The 17,376-nt window shown below is 41.7% G+C and overlaps 1 protein-coding gene across 5 annotated transcripts in view; it reads left to right on the forward strand.

Moving 5' to 3' along the window:
• The first annotated feature begins 15,808 nt into the window (after positions 1-15,808).
• brsk2a (BR serine/threonine kinase 2a) overlaps positions 15,809-17,376 on the forward strand; it is a 463,611-nt gene continuing 462,043 nt past the window's right edge. For all 5 annotated transcript variants that reach the window (XM_071326834.1, XM_071326833.1, XM_071326836.1 and 2 more), the window contains exon 1: positions 15,809-16,243. In XM_071326834.1, the coding sequence (XP_071182935.1) occupies positions 16,150-16,243 (94 nt within the window). In that variant the 5' untranslated portion in view covers positions 15,809-16,149. The remainder of the gene's footprint in view (positions 16,244-17,376) is intronic.

Genomic DNA, 17,376 nt, shown 5'->3' on the forward strand with positions numbered 1-17,376 from the left:
GGACTACTTTACACTATTGTTGCCTACTGTACCTGTTCGTTTTCCTGGGCTTTCGCATTCGGTGTAATACAGGCATCTAATGATAGTGTTTAAGAATAGCACTGTCTGTGACCAAAATCCCCAAGTCTAACAGTATTTTTTAAATGTCTCCAGTAGATTTTCCATTCCTCCTGAAAGCCCTAATCTGCTTTAAATAAATAGTGATCATGGTCATGGTGCTACAGTATGTTACAGCATAATCAAAGTGAGGACAATCGGCGATCTGCTGTATACTTACAGCCTATTGTAACCTGAAAGTCACACCTTTCCAGTACTCCTCACCCCACGCCAATCCTCTAAATGTTATTATTGATGGCGAGCCAAATAGATTGCAAAATAGTTGGGAAGCAAATCCATGGCACATGGTTTATGAATTGACATGCAATTTTCCGTTCCTCCTGAAAGCGTTAAAAGTCTAATGCTTTCTCTGCATTGCTACAGATGCTGGTTCGATACCCGTGCCGGCCGCGACCGGGAGACCCATAAGGCAACGCACAATTGGCCCAGCGTCGCCTGGGTTAGGGGAGGGTTTGACCGGCCGGGATGTCCTTGTCCAAAAAACCAACGGATGGGGAAAACCTACACCAGTCGAGCAATTCATTTCAACAATAATCTTCATTTTAATTTGACTTTACAAACAACAAGAGGGCTTAATTGGAGTCTATTTCTTCAGAGCCTAGACCTATATAAAATAACTTAAATGGCTGAGGTAGGCTATGAGGCTTAACAGCCTTAACAGCCTAATAGAAGTAGGATTAGTTTTATTAGGCCGACGTACAATTGCAACTGGTCAAAAATATAGCATCATTGATGCCCCTGCCGTGTAGTTCTGGGCTGATCCCTCACCTTCCTCATGATCATTGATGCCCCACGAGGTGAGATCTTGCATGGAGCCCCAGACCGAGGGTGATTGACCGTCATCTTGAACTTCTTCCATTTTCTAATAATTGCGCCAACAGTAGTTGCCTTCTCACCAAGCTGCTTGCCTATTGTCCTGTAGCCCATCCCAGCCTTGTGCAGGTCTACAATTTTATCCCTGATGTCCTTACACAGCTCTCTGGTCTTGGCCATTGTGGAGAGGTTGGAGTCTGTTTGATTGATACCGTCTCTCACAGTTGAAGTGTACCTATGATAAAAATTACAGACCTCTACATGCTTTGTAAGTAGTAAAACCTGCAAAATCGGCAGTGTATCAAATACTTGTTTGATAAATTCAGTGACAATAAGATAATAATTTTGATCTGATTACTGATTACTTATTAAATCACTGTCTTTATCCTCTTGAAGCTAGGGGGCAGAATTTTTATATTTGGAAAAATTACGTTTCCAAGGTAAACGGACTATTTCTCAGGCTCAGATATTAGAACATGCATATAATTGACAGATTACTATAGAAAACACTCTAAAGTTTCCAAAACTGTCAAAATATTGTCTGTGAGTATAACAGATCTGATTTTGCAGGCGAAAACCTGAGGAACTCCAACCCGGAAGTGCTTTTTTGTTATCCCCTCCTCCATTTAAAGGCGTATCAACCAGATTCATTTCCCAATGGCTTCCTCAGGCTGTGACCAGGCTTTAGACATAGTTTCAGGCTTTTATTTTGTAAAATGAGCGAGATTTATCAAAACGCGTCAGGTGTCCTTTGATTAGTTCCTGCGCAGGAGAGATTTGGCTCGACATTTTCTTTCTCTGTAGTATTGAACAGTTTACCGTCTGGTTGAAATATGATCGATTATGTATGTTAAAAACAACCTGAGGTTTGATTAGAAAAAACCTTTGACATGTTTCTACGAACATTACGGATACTTTTTGGAATTTTCGTCTGCCCTTCAGGACCGGAACGAGCTTGTGGTTTTCTGAACATAACGCACAAACCAAATGGCGGTTTTATGTTATAAAACTGATCTTTATCGAACAAAAATAACATTTATTGTGTAACTTTTATTTATTTTTATTTAACCTTTATTTAACCAGGAAGGGCTCATTGAGATTTAAAATCTCTTTTTCAAGAGCGTCCTGGCCAAGATAGGCAGCACCAATTCATTACAAAAATTACAGACAGACAACATGAAAAACTACAAGTAATCTAGTAAAAACCATTGAATTCACAAGAGTATAACAATATCAAAAACAGCAAATTAAAAACATTGACAGGTCAGGGAATCAGCCTCAAAATCCTTCATCAGTGATTTAAAAACACCAACCGGGACAAGTTCTTCCAGTTTAAAATTATTTTGTAAGGTGTTCCAAGACGATGGCGCAGAGTACATAAAAGACCTTTTACCAAATTCAGTTCGGATATTTGGAACAGTTAGCAGGATAAAGTCTAGCGAACGAAGAGAGTACCCACCACATTTCTGAACAATAAAAATGGCCAAATAAAAAGGTAGTAAACCCAAAATGGCTTTGTAAATAAAAGTATACCAGTGACTGAGCCTACGAGTGACTAGAGAAGTCCAGCCAACCCTGGTATATAAAGTGCAGTGGTGCGTAAGGGTTTTGCAGTTTAAAATAAATCTCAAAGTGCCATGGTAAAGAGTGTCAATTGATCTCAAACACTGAGCGGAAGCATTCATATATAAAATATCCCCATAGTCTGGGAGTCTCGTGAGTACAAACATCCGAAGATTATCAAAGGTAAGCGATTCATTTTATTGCTTTTCTGACTTTCGTGACCAAGCTAATTTAAGGCTAGCTGTTCTAGCAGTGATTGATACACTCACAAACGCTTGGATTGCTTTTGCTGTAAAGCGTATTTTCAAAATCTGACACGATAGGTGGATTAACAACAAGCTAAACTGTGTTTTGGTATATTTCACTTGTGATTCCATGATTATAAATATTTTTATTTTTGAATTCGGCGTGCTGCAATTCAGTGGTTGTTTACGAAAATGATCCCGTAAAAGGGATCCGTGCGGCAAGAAGTTATTGAATTATTATTTTTGTGTGTTGATTGGTGGGGAAAAACAGGTCGACAGTACGTAGCCTACTGTACTACTACATTAGTTCAAAAATAATATGCTTGATCATTAAGATAAAATGTCGCTTTCAAAAAGTATCAAGAATAAGGTGGATAATGAAGTTTCAGAGAAGAATGTACAGAGAGATGTGTTCATCTCTCCATCTTATCGCTGTTAGCAAATAATTCAATCTCAGATGTGATTATGAATCTAAGCATAGAACTTTCAGTGGTATTCCCGCCCCATATACAGTATGTCTTACAGAGCCTTTCCATAAGTCAACTCAAGTTTCTTCAACTGTCTTCTGACTGTGATTAGATTGGGAAATGGTCACGTTGTACAGTGCCATATTTTCCTAACGGAGTGGTGCAGAGGTCTAAGAAACTGCATCGCAGTGCAAACGTAGTTGCTACAGATGCCGGTTCGATACTCATGCCGGCCACGACCGGGAGACCCATGAGGCGACGGTGGGCTTTTGGTTTCTCTCCCTCTATAAACAGAAATAAATAATTCTAAATAACAAACTGGCTTTATTTACAAATTAGTAAGAATGTCTCACCCCATGTTCAAGAATGGCCTTTTCTCGCTCACTTTAGGTTATTTGAAAACGAAATAATCTCCAAAATATTGTTATTTTTTAAACAAACCGATTATTATTAATTCATTTATAATTATATAAAATCCCCTTAGATATTCTGACGGATCAGATTTGCCCTAACGTAAAATGCCCCTTAGATATTCATTAGGAATCCTCCAATCCTCAAAATTGAATTATTGGCGGAGAGTCACGTCATTGAAAAAGAAATCTGATATACTGTATGCCTACCATAGGCGACATGAGTCTCACGAGTGTTGAGTAATGTGCTGTTAAAGGTGGTGTAGGTCTTATTTATTTAAAAAGCATATTGAAGTTAGAAGCAATAGAATTTGAGGCAATAACCTACCCGCTGTGGTCAACTATTTCATCACCATTTTGCGCTGCTCTGAGACAAGCATGGGGACTGGTCTTGATAAATCAATTCGATTTTTATTTTCACTGAATCTCCGTTTGGGTATTGGTTAGACTACAATTTGGAAATGTTATGCTCTCAGTACTGTAGCCTACTCCCGACCGCCACTTTGTACAGCACCATATTTTCCGTTCCATCCTAACAGAAACCCTGATGGTTTAGTTTAGAGTTTTAGAAACACCATAATGTTAATCAAATTAATTAAGCTACATTTCTTAAAATCAATCCCATATACTATGTTCTTACAAAAAAAGGTTTTAAATTCGCTAGTACAGCCAATATTGAAGGCTATCAAATGCTTCTCAAAGATGCCCTCTGGTGGTCAAACTAGCACTAACTAGCATTAATGGTAACAATGGCTGACAAATAAATAATGTACCATAGAATTCTGAGGCAGCCCTTAAGGTGTGCTGCAGTATGACATAACTTTTAAAGGAAGAACCACTGTAGGTATTGTTTCCTTTCTCTGCTCTGTGGCAGCTGCTACTGAGGCAGTGCTGGCATGTTCTGATTTTGTAGCAATGACCGAATTGATTGTACATGTGCCCCGTGCAGTGCACACAATTATTACACAGGCTAAAACGGCACATTTTACACCTGCTAGATTGCTGGATTATCAGAGCATCCTCCTAACCATGACACATGTAACCTTGAAACACAGTACAACTCTTAACTTGTCTACCCTTCTCCCTATAGCCAAATAACGGCGAAGAACATGACTGTGAGCTGACTATAGAAATTGACTGTAGTCCCAGACTAATTTGAAGGACGTACCACCCAGTAACCCAGATGTAGAGTTTTTTGTTGATGTTTCCGCACAGTGGAATGACAAGGGTGATCCTTTAGTAGACTATGCTGTTGTCACCGTTTTAGAGACTGTGGAAAGTGCACGTCTACCACGGCACCTGTTTGCACAAGCAACAGAACTTTTTGGCTTAACACGAGCATGCATATTGGCAAAGGATAAACCAGTAAACATTTACACTGGCATTAGGTATGCTTTTGGGGTTGTGCATGATTTTGGGACACCGTGGAAGAACCATGGGTTTCTAACCTCTTCTGGTAAGACAATGCTCATGGACAGTTAGTTGCATCATTGCTAAAAGCAATATTGTTACCATCCTCTGCTGCTGTGGTGAAGTGTCAGGCTCATACCAGCAGTAAAGACAGCATTTCTCAAGGGAATGCTAAAGCAGACAGTGTAGCGAAACTAGCTGTTTCCTCTTCTGTTTACCCCCTTTTACAGATGGCAGCAGTTTCTGTTTCCACTAAACCTTTCTCTGTTAACCTCTCTAGGGTACGTGGGACGGTAGCGCCTCACCTCGTCAACAGCCAGTGAAACTGCAGGGCGCCAAATTCAAAACAACACAAATCCCATAATTAAAATTCCTCATACATACATATATTTTACACCATTTTAAAGATACACTTGTTGTAAATCCAGCCACAGTGTCCCGATTTCAAAAAGGCTTTACGATGAAAGCAAACCAAACGATTATGTTAGGTCATAGCCAAGTCACAGAAAAACACAGCCATTTCTCCAGCCAAAGAGAGGAGTCACAAAAAGCAGAAATATAGATAAAATTAATCACTAACCTTTGATGATCTTCATCAGATGACACTCATAGGATGTCATGTTACACAATACATGTATGTTTTGTTCGGTAAAGTTTAGATTTATATCCAAAAATCTGAGTTTACATTGGCGCGTTATGTTCAGTAGTTCTAAAACATCCGGTGATTTTGCAGAGAGCCACATCAATTTACAGAAATAGTCACCATAAATGTTGATGAAAATACAAGTGTTATACATGAAATTTTAGATCCACTTCTCCTTAATGCAACCGCTGTGTCAGATTTAAAAAAAACTTTACGGAGAAAGCAAACCATGCAATAATCTGAGTACGGCGCTCAGGCGACAAATCAACCCAAAGAGATGTTGTTGGAGCCATGTTGGAGTCAACAGAAGTCAGAAATAGCATTGTAAATATTTACTTACCTTTGATGATCTTCATCAGAATGCACTCCCAGGAATCCCAGTTCCACAATAAATGTTTGTTTTGTTCGATAATGTCCATCATTTATGTCCAAACTCCTCCTTGTTGTTAGCGCGTTCAGTACACAATCTAAACTCACGACGCGCGTGCAAGTCCAGCGGAAAGTACGGACGAAAAGTCCAAAAAGTTCCGTTACAGTCCATAGAAACATGTCAAACGATGTATAGAATCAATCTTTAGGATGTTTCTAACATAAATCTTCAATAATGTTCCAACCGGAGAATTCCTTTGTCTTCAGAAATGTGATGGAACGCATCTAACTCTCACATGAACGCACATGGTCAGCGCATGGTCAGCTTGTGGCACTCTGGGAGAGACCTTACTCAATCTCCTCTCATTCGCCCCCACCTCACAGTAGAAGCATCAAACAAGGTTCTAAAGACTGTTGACATCTAGTGGAAGCCTTAGGAAGTGCAATGGCTGATTCATTAGAGAAACGTAGGTGGACCGAACGTTGTCATAAGGATACCTCGGGAGAGTGGCTGGATAATTTGAGCAGACCAGCCATGCCCCGTTGTACTTCACAATTCTTCGCAAAGTTGTCACGGTCAAGACCATGTGTCAAACGGAGGGATTATATAACATATAAATAAATATTGGAGTACTGTGGGATTTGCTGTGTGTGCTGAACATTTTTGTGAACAATTTGTTATTTGTATGACTAACAAGGAAAGACGTGGTATTTAATTAACCCCAGCGTCCCACCCAAGGCCAGAAGGAACTTTTGAACATTTTATGATGTACTTCATTGAATGAACTCAATTTGAAGGAAACAAGTCTTGTTTGGTTATTGTTGATATGTTTTCCAAGTGGGTAGAGGCGTTCCTGTGTTGAAGAGGGACAGCGTTTACTGTGGTCAAAGCTCTCCTGCGAGAGATCATTGCAAGTCTGACCTGGCTAAGAGCACTCCCGTTGGCACTGATGAGCATGAGAGGTAGGTCTCACGCTGTGGCTGGTCTCTCCCCACACGAGGTACTAACTTGACGCCCCATGAGAATGACTAATACTTCTTTCCCCCAAAATAGGTTAACCCTTAAGGGAATGGAAGAGGACATGGTGGCTTATTGTGTATCTCTTAACACCGTTCTTAAGACTCTCTTCCCACGGGTGAAGGCTTCTCTGCCAAACATTGCAGGTGTTGCAATGACCTCAGGTGAGAGAGACCATACCAGGTGCTCCTGACCACATCCTCTGCTGTCAAGGTAGTAGAATGAGATACGTGGATACACGCATCCCACCCAGAACCAGGAAATCAAAATGGCGAGGAGGATTGGTGAATGCTAAAAGACCTGCTTCTGGATTGGTCTTACTGCAAGAGTGGGGACAGTCTTCTGCCTCCTGCTGGCCAGTAATGACCTAGAAGGATCCACTGACCGTCCCCAGCCAACGGGACAACCACAGGCTCGGCGTAGAGGCCCAGAAGGAGTCGGTAAGGTTGCGAGAGGACATCAAGATTTCAAAGACACTATGAACTCATTCCTTTCCACAGCACAGACGGTGGCGAATGGCATCTCCTCGAACACTTCCTATTGGGTCTGTGGGCTAAGCCCACAGAGGGTAGGTGAAGGTCTCCCTTTATTGGGTTTTCCAACACTTTAGTTTTACAAAACTCTTCATATAATTAATTAAAATGGCTTTATTTGTATGGCATGTTCAGTGGAAACAAAGTTTAAAAAATCTGACGTGTTTCGGCTGCATGGCCTTCCTCAGGGAGTACAAAGAAATGATAATACAATGTTCTCTTTTGAACAGCTTTTTCCAATCAGCCCTAATTTGAAGAGGGAGTGGTTACAAAATTGATTGGACAACACTTAGGAAGCAATACTATACACATTAAAAAGTTAAATACTGTAGATATGTTATCAAAAAATTTAACTCCAAGCTAGAAGCATCAGAATGCCTAGAACGGTAGTTCTGACCTTAAAATACGACTGGGCAAAGTACCAAGAATAGGAAAGCAATATATTCCATAGTACACTAGAACACAGCAAACATGGACAACAACAGTCTAAACATAGCTGAGGGCAATAGAGAAAATGTCCACTAGATGACAACCCTACAGGAAAGGTTAGAACTCCATATGTTTATTTAACCCAGGGTACTTAGTGGCTTGTAGTTTGTAAATCCCGAAAGGAACTAATGGGGATCCTTAATAAATACATATACAAAAGTAATACAATTCACTTTTTGTCCTGCATACAAAGTGTTATGTTCGGGGCAAAACACATTACTGAGTACAACTCTCCATTTTTTCAAGCATAGTGATGGCTGCATCATGTTATGGGTATTCTTGTAATTCTTAAGGAGTGGGGAGTTTTTCAGGATAAAAAATAAACAGATTGGAGCTGAGCACATGCACAATCCTAAAGGAAAACCTGGTTTAGTCTGCTTTCCACCAGACACTGGGAGATGAATTCACCTTTTGGCAGGACAATAGCCTAAAACACAAGGTCAATTTTACACTGGAGTTGCTTACCAAGAAGACAGTGAATGTTCATGTTACAGTTTTGACTTAAATCTACTTGAAAATCTATGGGAATACCTGAAAATGGTTGTCTCGCAATGATCAACAACCAATTTGACAGAGCTTGAATTATTTTGAAAATAGTTTTGGGCAAATGTTGCACAATCCAGGTGTGGAAAGCTCAGAGACTTACCCAGAAACACTCTCAGCTGTAATCTCTGCCAAAGGTGCTTCTGTTTACTCAAGATTGTGAATACTTGTAATGGGTCCTAGGTGTAGCTGGTGTAGAGAGTCAGGCGCAGGACTGCATATATGAGTAATCAAGCATACATTACTCAAAAATCAGAATATACAAAGTAACAAATACACGCACACCATGACAGACTGAAAAATACAAAATAAACAATCACTCACAAAAACCATGAGGGGAACAGAGGGTTAAATAATGAACACGTGATTGTGGGATTGTAAACAGGTGTGTGAAACAAAGACAAAACAAATGGAAAATGAAAAGTGGATCGGCGGTAGCTAGAAAGCCGGTGACGTCGACCGCCGAACGCCGCCCAAACAAGGAGAGGGACTGACTTCAGTGGAATTCGTGACAATACTTGAAGCAAATTAGATATTTCTGCATTTCATTCTCAAAAATTAGCAAAAATGTCACTAAACATTCTTTAACTTTTTATGGCGTATTGTGTGTAGATGGGTGAGAGAAAAAATCTAGTTAATCGATTTTGAATTCAGGCTGTAATACAACAAAATGTGGAATAAATCAAGGGGCATGAATACTTTTGGAAGGTACTGTATTATGCATTTACGTCTCTGGGTGCAGCTATTCATTGTGCAATAGCTCGCTACAAAGTATGTGAAGTGAATGAGATGCTGATTTGATCGATGTTCCCTTACTGACATCTTGCCTTGCATTTTATGACCATGACTACAATAAACAAACTGACTGACCCATCTTACCATCAAACTTTATTAACCCTGGAATAATCCCATGTACATAAATTTGTAGTTAAAATGAACATGCAATCACATAGATTCTTTTAATGGCAAACTTGAAGAGCTGTCATATGAAATAGAAGTGCTATTAATAATTTTTCAAATTTACCATTGCAAGAAATGCCCATGTATATTATCTATAAAAACTGTTTCTAACAACGTCTCTGCCACTGATAAGAATTTGAAGGGGACTGTACTGAATTGTTCCTTCATCATGTCCTGAGTTTCACACAATGGGAGATTTCCATTGCTATTTGTGCATGAGTCGCTGTCCATTTCAGCACCATGGCGCTTTGTAAATTGACGTCAGGATTAGAAGTCGGCCTTGTTGTGCTTAGACTGTATTTAGCGGCTCTATTATGCATATTCGTTTCGTAACGTTGTCTTGAAGTTAATGGTTTAGATTTCTGAGTAATTTTCTTGTCATTCATTTGATTTATCCAAATAGCATGTCATTGTTCCGAGACACTTTTTCTTTGACTTTTAACTTGTATTTAACATACAATTAGTTTTTTATATGAAGATTTTGTTATTATGTAGATGTTTATAGATTAAATAATATTAATTGATTGGACATTATTATTGTTCATTTCTTTGAAACTGCTTTTTCCCCTCCCTTTTAGGAACCATGGCAGAAAATATTATTGAAAATTGTCACGCCCTGACCATAGAGAGCCTTTGGTTCTCTATGGTGTTGTAGGTCAGGGCGTGACTATGTTCTATTTTTCAATTTTCTATGTTGGTGTACTTGGTATGGTTCCCAATTAGAGGCAGCTGATTTTCGTTGTCTCTAATTGGGGATCATACTTAAGTTCTCCATTGTTCCCACCTGGGTTGTGGGATATTGTTTTGTGTTTGTGTTTGTGCTGGTTGCACCACTGAGGTTACGTTTTGTTGTTGGGTTATTAGAAGTTTCACTGCAAATAAAGATGTGGAACTCAACACACGCTACGTCTTGGTCCCGTCCTTATCATGAACGTGACAGAATATCCCACCACGAAAGGACCAAGCAGAGTACAACGGAGGGAAAAGTGAGTTGGACCTGGGAAGAAATAAAGGGAGGTTGCTCCACGCACCAGGCCTCCAGTGCGCCTCCCCAGTCCCGCTCCAAGGCAGGAGCCTTGCTCTGCACCAATGCCCAGTCCAGGCACGGTGTCCAGTCCCGCTCCAGGGCAGGAGCCTTCCTCTGCGCCGGTGCCCAGTCCAGGCACGACGTCCAGTCCTGCTCCATGGCAGGAGCTTTCCTCTGCGCCAGTGCCCAGTCCAGGCACGGTGTCCAGTCCCGCTCCAGGGCAGGAGCCTTCCTCTGCGCCGGTGCCCAGTCCAGGCACGGCATCCAGTCCAGCTCCAAGGCCGGAGCCTTCCTCAGTGCCGGTGCCCAGTCCGGGCGCGGCGTTCAACCCAGCTCCAGGGCCGGAGCCTGCAGGAGCCTTCCTCTGCGCCGGTGCTCAGTCCAGGCACGGCGTCCAGCTCAGCTCCATGGCCGGAGCCCTCCTCTGCGCCGGTGCCCATTCCAGGCACGGCGTCCAACCCAGCTCCATGGCCGGAGCCTTCCTCGGCGCCAGTGCTCAGTCCGGGCGCGGCGTTCAACTCAGCTCCATGGCCGGGGCCCTCTGCGCCGATGCCTAGTCCAGGCACGGCGTTCAGCCCGGCGTCATGGCCGGATCCGGGGTCTGGGCGGGGGCTACAACCCACACCGGGGCCGCCACCGACACTAGTCACCCCCCCTGCCCTCCCCATTTGGTTTCAGGTTTTGCGGCCGGAGTCCGCACCTTTGGGGGGGTGGGGGTGGTACTGTCACGCCCTGACCATAGAGAGCCCTTGGTTCTCTACGGTGTTGTAGGTCAGGGCGTGACTAGGGGGGTGTTCTAGTTTTCCTATTTCTATGTTGGTGTACTTGGTATGGTTCCCAATTAGAGGCAGCTGATTATCGTTGTCTCTAATTGGGGATCATACTTAAGTTCTCCATTGTTTCCACCTGGGTTGTGGGATATTAGTTTGTGTTTGTGCTGGTTGCACCACTGAGGTTACGTTTTGTGGTTGGGTTATTGTTTTTCCTGGAAGTTTCACTGCAAATGAAGATGTGGAACTCAACACACGCTGCGCCTTGGTCACGTCCTTATTACGAACGTGACAAAAATATAACAATGGTTCGTCTAAATCTCCTGACTCCTGTGTGTGTAGCTGTATTTGAACTGCAAATCTACTTCAGGGACATTCATAGCTGTGACTGGAGAAGCAAAATTATAGGCAGCACACCTGCAAGGAATGTGTACCTCTCAGCAGCCATTGTCTTCTCAGCCTCATCTGTACAATCAATACATGGACATAAATGTAATAACATCAAAATGTTTTGTCTAAATCTGTGAAGACACCAAGAATGGTAAAGATTCAAACATGTTTTAACTTACAAATCTGATGGAATATTGCTATATGTTCCTGCTTTAAAGCTTATGTGATAGCCTAAAATGAAAGCATTGACAGGTCAATATTTACATTTATCCTACTTAATGAAGACACGATGAACAATGTTATTTTTGTATTTAATTATTTTATTTAACCAGGCAAGTCAGTTAAAACTTCTCTAGGGTAGGGGGCAGCATTCGGAATTTTGGATGAAAAGCATGCCCAAATTAAACTGCCAGCTACTCATCTCCAGAAGATATGCATATTATTAGTAGATTTGGATAGAAAACACTCTGAAGTTTCTAAAACTGTTTGAATCATGTCTGTGAGTATAACAGAACTTATTTAGCAGGCGAAACCCCGAGGACAAACCATTCAAATTTCTTTTTTGAGGTCACTATCTTTTCAATGGATTTTCATTGGGAAACCAGATTTCTAAGGGACCTGCTTGCAGTTCCTACCGCTTCCACTGGATGTCAACAGTCTTGAGAAATTGGTTGAGGTTATTCCTTTGTGTATTGAAGAAGTACAGCCATCTTGAACGAGAGTCACTTGAAGTGTCCTGTTAGAAGTGCGTGGCCAGAAAGCTAGCTATAGTTGGTTTTATCCTGTATTGAACACAGATCATCCCGTCTTCAATTTTATCGATTATTAACGTTAAAAAATACCTAAAGTTGTATTACAAAAGTAGTTTTTTGGCAAAGTTTACAGGTAACCTTTGAGATATTTTGTAGTCATTTTTGAGCAAGTTGGAACCGGTGTTTTTCTGGATCAAACGCGCCAAATAAATTGACATTTTGGATATATATCGACGGAATTAATCGAACAAAAGGACCATTTGTGATGTTTATGGGACATATTGGAGTGCCAACAACAGTAGCTCATCAAAGATAAGGCATTAATTATATTTTTATTTCTGCGTTTTGTGTCGCGCCTGCAGGGTTGAAATATGCTTCTCTGTCTTTGTTTACTATTGTGCTATCCTCAGATAATAGCATCGTTTGCTTTTGCCGAAATATGAACTTTACCGAACAAAACATACATGTATTGTGTAACATGAAGTCCTATGAGTGTCATCTGATGAAGATCATCAAAGGTTAGTGATAGATTTTATCTCTATTTCTGCTTTTTGTTACTCCTCTCTTTGAAAAATGGCTGTCTTTTTCTGTGGCTTGGCTCATACCTAACATAATCGTTTGGTGTGCTTTCGTCGTAAAACCTTTTTGAAATCGGACACTTCGGCTGGATATATAACAAGTGTAACTTTAAAATAGTGTAAAATACTTGTATGTTTGAGGAATTTAAATTATGGGATTTCTGTTGTTTTGAATTTGGCGCCCTGCAGTTTCACTGGCTGTTGACGAGGTGGGACGCTACCGTCCCACATACCCTAGAGAAGTTAAGAAGACATTCTTATTTACTATGACGGCCTACACTGGCCAAACCCGGACGACGCTGGGCCAATTGTGCACTGTCAAATGGGATTCCCAATCACGGCTGGTTGTGATAATAATTCGAACCAGGGTGTCTGTAGTGACACCTCTTGCACTGAAATGCAGTGCCTTTGACCACTGTGCCACTCAGGAGCCCTCAGGAGCCCTGTGTTTTATATACAGGCATTATAACCCCCACCTTGACAGATGGTAAAAAAGTGCAGGGGTCCTGTTAGTACAGTGGCTATTATATTCTGGAGTAAATTCCATTAACTGTTAGGAACTGAATTAATCAAACTTTCACGGGCCATGCAGGCATTAGACATGCATTCAATAGTCACACTTTGAGCTGGGAAGTGAGAAGATTAGAAATGGCAGGTCAGCCAGTTCTAGGCTGTTTTTTATTTATTTTAATTTGATATTATTTCACCTTTATTTAACCAGGTAGGCCAGCTGAGAACAAGTTCTGATTTACAACTGCGACCTGGCCAAGATAAAGCAAAGCAGTGCGACAAAAACATCTTGTTTGCGCTTAGTGGGACTATTATTTGTTTTTCAACAGGACAATGACCCAACACACCTCCAGGCTGGTTAAGGGCTGTTTGACCAAGAAGGAGGAGTGATGGAGTGCTGCATCAGATGACCTGGCCTCCACAATCACCCAACCTGTCGTAGCTGAATCAGAATTAGTTAGGTAACATAGATAAATAAGATTTTTTATTTACTTTCATAATATGCTTATGTGAGATACTTGTCATTAGAATGTCTATTTTTGGACTATACTGTCGGCAGTTGCATTTTCCTTTCTTCTCTAGGGAAAAGTCACTTGGGGCCCAGAGAGGGGAGAAGAGGGGGTGTATTTGAGATGGGAGTATCTATAACTGACAATTGATATATGCCATTGGATGAGGTAATGTTTTGGTACTATGAAGTACCAAGAACGAGATTAGAACCTCGTTTTAGAGACCAAACTGAACGATAATTTATAGCTAATGCTATCTGGCTATGGGATACTCCTCTCTCAAGTAAAAGGCCCTTTGTGAAGTTTCTGAGATCTGTGGTTCGTCATGTGAGTTGAGAGGGGTGTATCTTGGCTATAAAAGATACTAGAATTATTTTGTAAACACTCTCAGAATTCACTGAATTGAATTGATCTGAGAGTCAAAGGGCTATGGTGAAGCTCATATAATTAAAGATGACATTTAAAATATAACTCTGACTTGTGTGTGGTTGTAAACTCTCCTCATTTAGTAATACAGGAAATTACCACGACAAACCTCAACTCAATTGAGATTGTTTGGGATGAGTTGGACCGCAGAGTGAAGGAAAAGAAGCAAACAAGTGTTCAGCATATGTGGGAACTCCTTCAAGACTGTTGTAAAAGCATTCCAGGTGAAGCTGTCTGAGAGAATGCCAAGAGTGTGCAAAGCTGTCAAGGCACAGGGTGGCTATTTTGAAGAATCTTAAATATATTTTGATTTCTTTAATACTTTTTTGGTTACTAGATGACTCCATATGTGCTATTTCATAGTTTTGATGTCTTCACTATTATTCTACAATGTAGAAAACAGTAAAACATTAAGAAAAACCCTTAAATGAGTAGGTGTGTCCAAACGTTTGACTGGTACTGTATATCAATCACACGTTCATGTATTTAAAAAAACATTCTGTTTTCAGGTGTTCCCACGTTCAACAAGGTGTTAGTTAAGTGTTCGGCCCCCCCTTTCAGTTCATTTATGGCCTTTATGACCCCTAATATCCCATACTGTTGTGTGTGTGTGCTTGTGCGTAAGCGTGTCTGTGCATGTGCTGTCAGACTTGAAAAGCATGACATTGGACAGGCATTCCCTGACACCTGCACCTCTCAGGGTGTCGACTGACACAGGACCAGGTCACAGTCACAGATCTTAGACCAGTGGGTTGTGAAATGAAACCCAGGGCTGAGAGACACACACAACACCGTTCCCACCGGAATAAGGCAATATGGGTTTAAAGGTGGACCTTGCTGCTTTGTTGAGGTACATTTTCATGGGATGTGGGAATGGTGGGTGACAATTTCAATTTGAACTGAATGGTAATGCTGGTACCGTGGTAGTAGATGTATTACATTTAATAGCACCTATAGGCCCATGCTTACTACACTTTTCAGATATTGGAAACATTGACAATACCATACAACAGAAACTCAGAATGTAGCCTACGGTATGATTAATCAATTTACATTTTAAGAGGAATACTGGTCTGAGAGTCTGAGACTCTGAAGTGAAAACTGTGGGGGGAAAAATGTGTCTCCCTGAGATTTCATAAAATGTCTGCAACTATTGTTGCAAATTGAAGTTGCTCCAGCAACAAGGTGGGTGGTGCGGCCGGGTTTTCGAGCTACGTGTTTGTTCGGATTCCCTGTCAATCATTCTAAAAATGCTGCGGACCTTCCCTGTCTGCACTTTCAGCGAGTGTTCCAACCGCATCCCGACAGGCGAACACGGTTACTGCAGGCTCAACCAACAATGATTTTCGGATCCTAGTCTAAAGAACTCTCCGTGCATCTGCAGGAAACCGAGAGGAAAGGGGTAGAGAGAAAATCCTACCCAAACAGCGCGAGAGAGAGAGAGTCCGAGTGAGTGCAAAGCGAGAGAGAGACGGGAGGATAGGCAAGTGGGTTTGTGGAGTAAAAAAAGAACGGCTGGACCTGCCAAGATCAAGAGGATTGTGTGTTATTCTCGGAATAACCGCAACTGCGCTTATTTGTAAAGTGTTTTTTTTTCGCCAATCAAAATGTCATCGTCTGGGAAAGACAACAGTGGTGCTCAACATGCCAATTACGTGGGACCGTATCGCTTGGAAAAGACGCTCGGCAAAGGACAGACAGGTTGGTTGAGCTTTCTCATAACCTAACCGTATCCACCTCTCTCGCGTTCACTAATTGCATAAACGTGGCATAGGCTGGGCTATCGGACCGCTCTCTGCAGTGAGTTAATTTCGTCTGGTGGGTTGACAAAGCTGATGATAGTGTTTGTGGACAATTCTCTGCCCCCGTATTAAACGAATTTGGGTTTTTGTTTTCGAGCGCAGTGCTTCTCACACGATTGTGCTGGAACAGTGTGCGGGATAGGAGAGGGTATTTGGGTGCTTATGATGCTGGCTGCTCAGTTGATATGCGTGCTGTCTGTGAAGCCCTGGTAGAGATTGGGTGTGTTTCCAGTCTCCGCACAGCGAAAATGTGTGTGTGTGTGTGTGTGTGTGTGTGTGATTAAAACGAACGTGTTCCCTGCTCCCTCCTTGTCCGCCTTATTGCCGCGCAGTGTGTCCTGTGATTTCAGCACACAACGCAGAGCTAATCCTGATCTGCCTTGATACCTTGATCTATTCTTAGTAGGCAACGCAACGTTTCTCCTGGCTGTGTATTTGTCCATGGTGAGCTCTCCCATAGAATGCCCAGCGTATAGGACTGGTATTGGAAGGAGGCCAACTGTTCAACGGTTTATTTTAATCGCTATATTCCGTTGTCAAATAGGAGTGGATATCAAGGCTATACACCTGGCATGTTAAAGGATCATATAAGAACGCATTAGTTTTAGTCTGTATAGGCTATACCTGTCATAGATAATAACGGCTATGCAGAAGTCTATTTTGGTGGTCTATTTAGCAGAGATTGACATAAATGACCAGCAGCCTTCTTGTTTCACCAAGGCTTCTGTTTTATTGTCTCATTGAAATCCACTTATATGGATGTCATTAGGTTTATCCTGCAGTAGCTATGGATGTTTGCTAGAGTCCTTTGCAGTCAGTGACTGTTGCTACAGCAGCGTAGTGCTGGGAACAGACCCAAAGGCAGGCGCAGACCCTACCCGGCAGAGAGGAGAGGAGGAGAGTGATGCAACACGCTCTGTGCGCTGCCCCAAAAATGAGAGAGAGAGATTTTCTCTGTCCATCTGTTGTCTAAAGCGGCCACAATAGGCGTCCCTTCTCCTACCCAGGCCAGCCGGTCCTGCTGTGACTCCT

Source organism: Salvelinus alpinus, chromosome 9, assembly GCF_045679555.1.
Source record: "Salvelinus alpinus chromosome 9, SLU_Salpinus.1, whole genome shotgun sequence".
NCBI lineage: Eukaryota > Metazoa > Chordata > Actinopteri > Salmoniformes > Salmonidae > Salvelinus > Salvelinus alpinus.